This window comes from Protomyctophum parallelum (genome assembly GCF_964188405.1).
Source record: "Protomyctophum parallelum genome assembly, chromosome: 1".
Classification (NCBI taxonomy): Eukaryota; Metazoa; Chordata; class Actinopteri; order Myctophiformes; family Myctophidae; genus Protomyctophum; species Protomyctophum parallelum.
The window spans coordinates 104,790,944-104,802,111 of NC_139697.1; the positions used below are offsets into that span (position 1 = coordinate 104,790,944).

At 44.1% G+C, this 11,168-nt stretch overlaps 1 protein-coding gene across 1 annotated transcript in view; it reads left to right on the top strand.

The window, feature by feature from the left end:
* Nucleotides 1-349: 349 nt before the first annotated feature.
* LOC310856338 (G protein-coupled receptor kinase 6-like) overlaps nucleotides 350-11,168 on the top strand; it is a gene marked incomplete at its 3' end in the record, with an annotated part of 23,480 nt that continues 12,661 nt past the window's right edge. The window contains exons 1-9 of the mRNA XM_083761713.1: nucleotides 350-452; nucleotides 2,416-2,511; nucleotides 7,100-7,212; nucleotides 7,727-7,804; nucleotides 9,468-9,551; nucleotides 9,907-10,010; nucleotides 10,142-10,205; nucleotides 10,564-10,704; nucleotides 10,987-11,136. Coding sequence (XP_083617839.1) covers nucleotides 401-452; nucleotides 2,416-2,511; nucleotides 7,100-7,212; nucleotides 7,727-7,804; nucleotides 9,468-9,551; nucleotides 9,907-10,010; nucleotides 10,142-10,205; nucleotides 10,564-10,704; nucleotides 10,987-11,136 — 882 coding nt within the window. The 5' untranslated portion in view covers nucleotides 350-400. The remainder of the gene's footprint in view (nucleotides 453-2,415; nucleotides 2,512-7,099; nucleotides 7,213-7,726; nucleotides 7,805-9,467; nucleotides 9,552-9,906; nucleotides 10,011-10,141; nucleotides 10,206-10,563; nucleotides 10,705-10,986; nucleotides 11,137-11,168) is intronic.

Genomic DNA, 11,168 nt, shown 5'->3' on the forward strand with positions numbered 1-11,168 from the left:
TGTGTGTGTGTGTGTGTGTGTGTGTGTGTGTGTGTGTGTGTCACAATTTACATCGTGCATATTTAATCACGACGCACATATTTGGCAACGCCTGGGGGCGTGGCTAACGCGGTAGAGGGAAAGAGGAAACGAGAACGTGTGTGTGTGTGTGTGTGTGTGTGTGTGTGTGTGTGTGTGTGTGTGTGTGTGTGTGTGTTGCGACGCTGCTGTGATGAGGAAAACGTACCACTGCAGCCAGGCTGTAACTGTCAGTTTGAGTGAGTTTAGTTTAGTTGAGAGCTGAACAGTTTATTATTAAAGACACTTCAACTATAGCTGATGCTTTTCTTTAGCTATAGAGGCTATAGTCATAGTTGAACTAGTTAATTGAGTTAATTAGTCTCTATTTAACGGACACGTCATGGAGTTGGAGAACATCGTTGCAAACACGGTTCTGCTGAAGGCACGAGAAGGTAAGAGTTTCCCCCGCGTGTGTGTGTGTGTGTGTGTGTGTGTGTGTGTGTGTGTGTGTGTGTGTGTGTGTGTGGCACAAGCCTATATTATTTATTATTGTATAATACAGTTTAATATAATGCACTGCCTCACTGGTTCTCAAAGTGTGGGCCGGGGACCTTAAGGGGTCCTTGAAGGGATGTCCAGGGGTCCCCCTATGACTGTGGCCAACTGTAGCCAATCTACAAGCCCATCACATTGGTCTCTGTGCTGCCTTGTGAGCTTGCACATCTGCTATTTAAAAAACATTTAGAAAAAAATAAAAAAAGTGAATTTTTCGGAGAAAATGGTGAATACTTTTTGATAGAAAATAACAATTTTAACGCGAATCATTTCTTATACTGTGAGGGTCCGTGTCGGCCCCATACATTAGTACTGACTCCACTGTGAGGCCCCATACAGCAGTACTGACTCCACTGTGAGGCCCCATACAGCAGTACTGACTCCACTGAGGCCCCATACAGCAGTACTGACTCCACTGAGGCCCCATACAGCAGTAGCCTACTGACTCCACTGTGAGGGTCCATACAGCAGTACTGACTCCACTGTGAGGCCCCATACAGCAGTACTGACTCCACTGAGGCCCCATACAGCAGTACTGACTCCACTGAGGCCCCATACAGCAGTACTGACTCCACTGTGAGGGTCCATGTCTCGGCCCCATACAGCAGCACTAAAGCTTTCTTTTATTTTGATTGAATACTTTATTAACAGTTTTCAACGTTTGACGTTAAACCCAATAAATCACGTTGGCATGTTTGCCACAGCGCGGCACCGAGGACCGCGTTATGAGCTTGTAGGTCTGCTATTTTTGAAAAATAGTGAAAATGTGGCCCAAATCTTTGAATATATATTTTTCAACTCAAACCTTTGCGTCTGGGGGGTCCCTGGAACTTATACATATTTTTCAGATATACATATAATTATGGGGGTCCTTGATATGAAAATGTTTGAGCACCACCGACACAGAAACATGAGGGTTTTCAGAAAACTATTTTTTTTTTTAATCGGCCTCAGGTCAGACAAAAATAGAAGAGGGACCACCGCTCATCTGCTAAAACTTTAGGGAGGTGCTGGAGCCACAAAAGGAACACGAGGGAAAAATAAAGGGAAGCTCCGCACACTCAATCTGCGCACAATCGGTTTATTTCTTCGGCCTCAGGTCAAAATGGGTTAATTTATTATAAAAACATTAAAGTGTATGTTCTCTTCCAGGAGGGGGAGGAGCCAGGAGAGGTTAATTATAATATTAAAGTGTATGTTAATTCTTCCAGGAGGGGGAGGAGCCAGGAGAGGTTAATTATAATATTAAAGTGTATGTTAATTCTTCCAGGAGGGGGAGGAGCCAGGAGAGGTTAATTATAATATTAAAGTGTATGTTAATTCTTCCAGGAGGGGGAGGAGCCAGGAGAGGTTAATTATAATATTAAAGTGTATGTTAATTCTTCCAGGAGGGGGAGGAGCCAGGAGAGGTTAATTATAATATTAAAGTGTATGTTAATTCTTCCAGGAGGGGGAGGAGCCAGGAGAGGTTAATTATAATATTAAAGTGTATGTTAATTCTTCCAGGAGGGGGAGGAGCCAGGAGAGGTTAATTATAATATTAAAGTGTATGTTAATTCTTCCAGGAGGGGGAGGAGCCAGGAGAGGTTAATTATAATATTAAAGTGTATGTTAATTCTTCCAGGAGGGGGAGGAGCCAGGAGAGGTTAATTATAATATTAAAGTGTATGTTAATTCTTCCAGGAGGGGGAGGAGCCAGGAGAGGTTAATTATAATATTAAAGTGTATGTTAATTCTTCCAGGAGGGGGAGGGGCCAGGAGAGGTTAATTATAATATTAAAGTGTATGTTAATTCTTCCAGGAGGGGGAGGAGCCAGGAGAGGTTAATTATAATATTAAAGTGTATGTTAATTCTTCCAGGAGGGGGAGGAGCCAGGAGAGGGAAGAGCAAGAGATGGAAAGCATTGCTTCAGTTTCCTCACATCAGCCTCTGCGAGGAGATGAGACACACAACAGGTACACACACACACACACACACACACACACACACACACACACACACACACACACACACACACACACACACACGCACACACACAACAGGTTAACCCCCCCCCCCCCCACACACACACACACACACACACACCCATTTTGAATTATCAATTTCTAATAGCAATTACCTTTTTATTTCTTGTCCACTCCATTTGGAGTTACATCATGGCAAGGTAACCTACACAACCCAAACCTAAAAGCATGACTGAGCTAGAATTCATATTTAGGAAATGTTTCAAATATAAAAAATAAAATAAACGTCAAAATGACCTCTGAGACATGCTAGTGTTAAAGCCCTATCACACACACACACACACACACACACACACACACGCACACGCACACACACACGCACGGCAGCGTTCTGTTAATGCTGACAGAAGAATGGTCCTCTGTGTTAGATCCATGCTGCACGCTGCATCTCCACTGAAGACCAATTAGTCTTAATTGAGTGCGCAACGTAAAGTATGTCAGTGCACGCCCCCTTAACATCAAAACCAAACCCGGGGCCAGGGTTTGTGAAGTCGCCACACGGCCAAAGATTGCACAGACAGACACGCAGCGCGCCTGGAGAGTCACACAAACGAGGGACCGACCGTCCCACGCCAAGAGGGGACAGGCTGTAGCAGAGCTGTCGTTGATCAAGAGGGGACAGGCTGTAGCAGAGCTGTCGTTGATCCAAGAGGGGACAGGCTGTAGCAGAGCTGTCGTTGATCCGTGTGGGGACAGGCTGTAGCAGAGCTGTCGTTGATCCGTGTGGAGATACTTTAGAGGGGACAGGCTGTAGCAGAGCTGTCGTTGATCCATGAGGGGACAGGCTGTAGCAGAGCTGTCGTTGATCCGTGTGGAGATACTTTAGAGGGGACAGGCTGTAGCAGAGCTGTCGTTGATCCAAGAGGGGACAGGCTGTAGCAGAGCTGTCGTTGATCCGTGTGGGGACAGGCTGTAGCAGAGCTGTCGTTGATCCGTGTGGAGATACTTTAGAGGGGACAGGCTGTAGCAGAGCTGTCGTTGATCCATGAGGGGACAGGCTGTAGCAGAGCTGTCGTTGATCCGTGTGGAGATACTTTAGAGGGGACAGGCTGTAGCAGAGCTGTCGTTGATCCAAGAGGGGACAGGCTGTAGCAGAGCTGTCGTTGATCCAAGAGGGGACAGGCTGTAGCAGAGCTGTCGTTGATCAAGAGGGGACAGGCTGTAGCAGAGCTGTCGTTGATCAAGAGGGGACAGGCTGTAGCAGAGCTGTCGTTGATCCAAGAGGGGACAGGCTGTAGCAGAGCTGTCGTTGATCCATGAGGGGACAGGCTGTAGCAGAGCTGTCGTTGATCCGTGTGGAGATACTTTCTGCACGCTGGCTGAATGTGAAAACGGGCTGTGATGGACCATTTAAGGACTTTCACCACCTAATAGCTTTTCAATACTTAAAAAATAAATGTAAAAGAAAAAGACAATTGCTGCATCAAAAGCAATCAACAAACTGATAACCGATCAAACAACATGTGTGTCTTGCACCGTAGATCTGTCTGTCTGTCTGTCTGTCTGTCTGTCTGTCTGTCTGTCTGTCTGTCTGTCTGTCTGTCTGTCTGTCTGTCCCCCCCATGGCCTGGTGGAGATCTGCCCCCCCCCCCCCCCCCCCCCCCCCGGAGAGTGTCGGTGTGTCAGTAGAAGAGTTGAAACCACAGGAAACAGGAACAGGAAGCTGCTGCTGCTCATGTTGAAACCTCACACAGAACCCCTTGAACCCGTTCAGGACAGTCGGGGGAACTTCTGGTGCTTTAAGCATCATGTTATACTTTAGCTGCTGAAGAATAGCAGATCTACAAGCTCGTATAGCGAGCGCTATGAGCTTGTAGGTCTGCTATTTTTGAAAGCTTGTGGTGCAAATCTTTGAAAGCAAAAGTTTTTTCGGGGGGGGGGGCGGGAACAACATATTTTAAGATGGGGGTCGGTGTCCGAATACATGCAATAGTTTGAGCACCACTGACATAGAAACATAGGGTTTTAACCCTGTGAGAACCACTGACATAGAAACATGAGGTTTTAACCCTGTGAGAACCACTGACATAGAAACATAGGGTTTTAACCCTGTGAGAACCACTGACATAGAAACATAGGGTTTTAACCCTGTGAGAACCACTGACATATAAACATGGGGTTTTAACCCTGTGAGAACCACTGACATAGAGACATAGGCCCTCATTTATCAATCGAGTGTAAAATCTGCCACAGATTCGAGTGCAGGTTTCGTAGTACACCCACGTCGCCACGGCATTTATAAAGTGATCGCAAACAGCTGATCCTTCCTTAATTTTGTTCTCACGTTAATAAATGTCACGGCTGAATTTGATCTGGCACGCCCTAAGAAATCAAGCCTCGCCCTCGTTTTTGCGACATGAACAACGGCAATACGTTTCCTGAAACCATGGTTACATGAAAAAATAGGTTTCTCCCGTGCCTTGCTGCACGCCTCACCCCCCTCTCTCATACACACGCACAGCACGCACACGCAACTTGCAAGCCCAACAACTGGTGTGTTGTTAAACAAATAAAGAACGAACACCTGCATGAATTAAATAAAGTTGTAGGCCTACCCTGTGACAGGGTAGGCCTACAACTTTATTTAATTAATGCAGGGTCCCTGTCTGTTTCTCCTCTCGCTTCGCTAAGTTCGCTTCCCTTGCTGCCCGCCTCACCCCCCGCACGCACGCACGCACATATCGCTATTTGCAAACAACTGTCTCTCTCTATCACAGTGGTCCGTCCGTGACCAACTGACCAAGTGACCATGCACGTTCGACAGTCTATTTAGATTGCCTCGCAGTCGTTAGTCACTGCAGTGGCCGGGCTGTCAACTGTCATTATATGAATGTGCAGCCAAAACCATAGCCTCATGTGTGGCTGGTGGCTGGGTAATATACCTATATCTCCGATGCAGTTCCCACTTGCGCTGGCAGCCTGGCACGGTACATTTGGCATTCGAGCGATGCGTCAGGTTTATTATATTGCACATACTGTAACTCCAGAAAGACATCGGCCTGCTGTAGATTAGGCTACAATATAGGCTATACCACGTTGGGACTCTCCGCAGCTGCATTGCACTATGGCTACTTTCCAACGTCATGGAAATATTCCAGCACAGACAGCCCAAATCTTCGCATGTATGCGCTCATGCAAAACACTGTTTAAATGGCTTAAATCAAGCGCGATTTTAATTGTAAAGTTGGAAAGACACATCTTGTAGGTCTATTCCTTTTTTCTTTTCCTTTTCTTTTTCTTTTTTACATGTAGCCCATATACATACAGTTTTATATTAACATTTTAGGAGTGAATACATATGTTTCGATGCCTTTGGCAGCCTCTCAGCTGGTCAGACAATGCTGCTCCGCTGTTCTAGGACAGAAAAACAGGTGAGGACAATTGCGTACGGAAGCTCCCGACCAGACGTGACTATTTGTCCTACTCAAGTTCAATTTCAAGCTTTGCCGGAAATGTTAAATGCCGAAAATGTCGGTAATTTCGGCGTGCGCCCATATTTTGGCGTACGCACGGTTGATACATGAGGGCCATAGGGTTTTAACCCTGTGAGAACCACTGACATAGAAACATGATGTTTAACCCTGTGAGAACCACTGACATAGAAGCATAGGGTTTTAACCCTGTGAGAACCACTGACATAGAAACATAGGGTTTTAACCCTGTGAGAACCACTGACATAGAAACATGGGGTTTTAACCCTGTGAGAACCACTGACATAGAAACATAGGGTTTTAACCCTGTGAGAACCACTGACATAGAAACATGGGGTTTTAACCCTGTGAGAACCACTGACATAGAAACATAGGGTTTTAACCCTGTGAGAACCACTGACATAGAAACATAGGGTTTTAACCCTGTGAGAACCACTGACATAGGGAAACATAGGGTTTTAACCCTGTGAGAACCATTGACATAGAAACATAGTATTTTAACCCTGTGAGAACCATTTATATAGAAACATAGGGTTTTAACCCTGTGAGAACCACTGACATAGGGAAACATGGGGTTTTAACCCTGTGAGAACCACTGACACAGAAACATGGGTTTTTCAGAAAACTGTCAGGATTTAGAAGACATTTGTGGAATAGTCCTCCGGTCTGAATGCGTTTAAGACCCCTGCACCTTTTTAAACTAAAGTACTTCATATATATGGGCGACTGTGGCTCAGGAGGTAGAGCAGGTCGTCCAATGATCCATGGGTCGGCGGTTCGAATCCCGGCTCCTCCTGTCTACATGTCGAAGTGTCCTTGGGCAAGACACTGATGCACACTATTCATTGATTCACTCGTATATCAAAATCAATTAAAAAAAAAAAAATAAGTCTTCTCACTGTCAAATATTGTTGTGGTTAATCAGACCAGTGTGTGTCCAGTGGAAACCTCGTATGAATCTGATCTCAGGTCAGAATGGGTTAATCAGACCAGTGTGTGTCCAGTGGAAACCTCGTATGAATCTGATCTCAGGTCAGAATGGGTTAAAATGTGTTTGTGTGTATGTGTGTGCGTGCGTCATTTAACAGAGAAGGACTACAGCAGTCTGTGTGAGCGACAGCCAATCGGACGTCTTCTCTTCAGACAGTTCTGTGACACCAGACCGGAGCTACGGCCATGCATCCACTTCCTGGACGCTGTGGTGAGACAGGCTGCCTGTCTGTGTCTGTCTGTCTGTCTGTATGTCTGTGTCTCTGTCTCTGTCTCTGTCTTCTGTCTCTGTCTCTCTCTCTGTCTGTCTGTCTCTCTGTCTCTGTCTCTGTCTCTGTCTCTGTCTCTGTCTCTGTCTCTGTCTCTGTCTCTGTCTCTGTCTGTCTGTCTCTCTGTCTCTCTGTGTCTCTGTCTCTGTCTCTGTCTCTGTGTCTGTCTGTCTGTCTGTCTGTCTCTGTGTCTGTGTCTGTGTCTGTGTCTGTGTCTGTGTCTGTGTCTGTCTGTCTCTGTCTCTGTCTCTGTGTCTGTGTCTGTGTCTGTCTGTCTAAATACCTGTGTGTGTGTGTGTGTGTGTGTGTGTGTGTGTGTGTGTGTGTGTGTGTGTGTGTGTGTGTGTGTGTGTGTGTGTGTGTGTGTGTGTGTGTGTGTGTGTGTGTGTGTGTGTGTGTGTGTGTGTGTGTGTGTGTGTGTGTGTGTGGTGTGTGTGTGTGTGTGTGTGTCTGCAGGTGAAGTATGAACTATCTCCAGATGACCACAGGAGGGCGTGTGGACAGCAGCTGCTGGAAACCTTCTTCAACACAAACGTTTGTTCAACTGATTTACTACTAAGTTTACAATGCATTAAATAATGTAGGCTATTCATGTTCTAACTATAGGATAACTAATGTATTAACTATAGGATAACTAATGTATTAACTATAGGATAACTAATGTATTAACTATAGGATAACTAATGTATTAACTATAGGATAACTAATGTATTAACTATAGGATAGCTAATGTATTAACTATAGGATAACTAATGTATTAACTATAGGATAACTAATGTATTAACTATAGGATAGCTAATGTATTAACTATAGGATAACTAATGTATTAACTATAGGATAACTAATGTATTAACTATAGGATAACTAATGTATTAACTATAGGATAACTAATGTATTAACTATAGGATAACTAATGTATTAACTATAGGATAACTAATGTATTAACTATAGGATAACTAATGTATTAAACTATAGGATAACTAATGTATTAACTATAGGATAACTAATGTATTAACTATAGGATAACTAATGTATTAACTATAGGATAACTAATGTATTAACTATAGGATAACTAATGTATTAACTATAGGATAACTAATGTATTAACTATAGGATAACTAATGTATTAACTATAGGATAACTAATGTATTAACTATATGATAACTAATGTATTAACTATAGGATAACTAATGTATTAACTATAGGATAACTAATGTATTAACTATAGGATAACTAATGTATTAACTATAGGATAACCAATGCACCATCCTGGGTGATTTGGTTCAATGTGACCGCAGGTCTCATTTACTATTGAATCTAGCATTTAATTTACTATTGAATCTATAGCATTTAATTTACTATTGAATCTATAGCATTTAATTTACTATTGAATCTATAGCATTTAATTTACTATTGAATCTATAGCATTTAATTTACTATTGAATCTATAGCATTTAATTTACTATTGAATCTATAGCATTTAATTTACTATTGAATCTATAGCATTTCCCATATATGGTGAGCCATGTCATAGTAATAATATTGGCCAGCAACTCTTACTACATCTGACCTCAAACCCTTAGATCTCCATATATGGATATGTGTCAGAACCTGTTCTGACACATTCCATATGTTGATCCTTCCCCATCCATCCTTCCTCTTCTATGTCTCCCTTTGGACTGATAGCTGTCCATTCAAACTCTAGACGCCCCAAAGTTATGTGTGCAGCCGGCGAAAACTAGAGTTCTCAAACAGGACCGGGCCTTAAGCTCCCTGGCCCCTACCCGGGCCCTCGTCAAACCCTGTACACCTGGAGAGAATGTCCCCGCTACCACCCTTAGATCTCCATATATGGAGCTGACCTGTTCTGACATTCCATACAGTATGTTGATCTGACCCCATCAAACCCCTGTACACTCAAGACACGCTCCAATATATGGCCAGTGTACGCGTTTAGGGCGAGGGTCTTACTGTTGCTAATAAAAACAAATTGTGATATTTCAGTCAGGTTGACAGATGAGGTGTTAATAAGGTGTAATACTAATAAAGATATGTGTGATATTTCAGTCAGAGGATGACAGATGAGGTGTTAATAAGGTGTGATACTAATAAAGATATGTGTGATATTTCAGTCAGAGGATGACAGATGAGGTGTTAATAAGGTGTGATACTAATAAAGATATGTGTGATATTTCAGTCAGAGGATGACATGACGTTGATAGGTGAGGTGTTGAAGACTCGCTGTGCAGAGGGGTTGGACCAGAATGCCTCCAAAAGACCTGTTTAAGGAGACCACCACGTAAGACACACACACACACACACACACCACACACACACACACACACACACACACACATACACACACACACACACACACGACACACACACACACACACACACACACACACACACACACACCCACACCCAGAGGAAGGGTTGAAAAGGCAACGCCCCCAAAAGAGTTCATCGCTTTAGTTAGTTGCTTTACCGTGTGTGTGTGTGTGTGTGTGTGTGTGTGTGTGTGTGTGTGTGTGTGTGTGTGTGTGTGTGTGTGTGTGTGTGTGTGTGTGTGTGTGTGTGTGTGTGTGTGTGTGTGTGTGTGTGTGTGTGTGTGTGTGTGTGTGTGTGTGTGTGTGTGTTACAGACTCATCCATGACTACCTCAGCGTGGCTCCGTTTGCAGACTATCTGGACAGCATGATGTTCAAGAACCGCTTCCTACAGTGGAAGTGGCTGGAGAGGTACGCACGCACGCACGCACGCACGCACGCAACGCACGCACGCACGCACGCACGCACCGCACGCACACACAACACCTTCAAGAACGGATCATCAATAGACAATAACAATGTAATGTTTGTGTTCTCTGCAGACAGCCGGTGAACAAGTACACATTTCGTCTGTACAGAGTTTTGGGGAAGGGAGGTTTTGGAGAGGTGAGAATCCTATCATTATTATTATTATTATTATTATTATTATTATTATTATTATTACAAGCCCATAAACAACATTGTTTATTACTGATGGTATGATAGAGTAACACATGTATCTTAATTTGTGGTAAAAAAAATAAAAAAAATCTGGAATTTGCATTTCATGAATATAAAAAATAAAGTATGGAACCGTGACGCCAAAAATATCAAACTGAACTGTCCATTTGAGGAGGGTGTGGTTATTATAATGAGGTGGGTGTGGTTATTATAATGAGGTGGGTGTGGTTATCCTAACGAGCTGGGAGTGGTTATCCTAACGAGCTGGGCGTGGTTATCCTAACGAGCTGGGCGTGCTGTGCAGGTGTCTGCGTGCCAGGTGCGCGCCACGGGGAAGATGTACGCCTGCAAGACGCTGGAGAAGAAGAGGATGAAGAAGAGGAGAGGAGAGGCCATGGCGCTCAACGAGAAGGTCATCCTGGAGAAGGTCAACAGCCGCTTTGTCGTGAGTCAGATCATTCCATTCTACACATGTCTTCTGTTTCTACGTCATGTCATTCTACACATGTCTTCTGTCTCTACGTCATGTCATTCTACACATGTCTTCTGTTTCTACATCATGTCATTCTACACATGTCTTCTGTTTCTACATCATGTCATTCTACACATGTCTTAGTTTTCATTTCGTTTCCATTTCGTTTTAGTCGGTGAAAAATAAAGGTAGTTGACGAAACATTTTTCGTCTTAAGTTTTAGTCGACTAAAACAACACCGCCGTGCTCCAACAGGTGAGCCTGGCGTACGCCTACGAGACCCGACGGGCTCTGTGCCTGGTGCTGACTCTGATGAACGGAGGAGACCTCAAGTTCCACATCTACCACATGGGGGCGCCGGAGTCCGGCTTCGCCGAGAGCAGAGCCGTGTTCTACTGCGCGCAGGTCTGCTGCGGTCTGCAGGACCTGCACGCAGC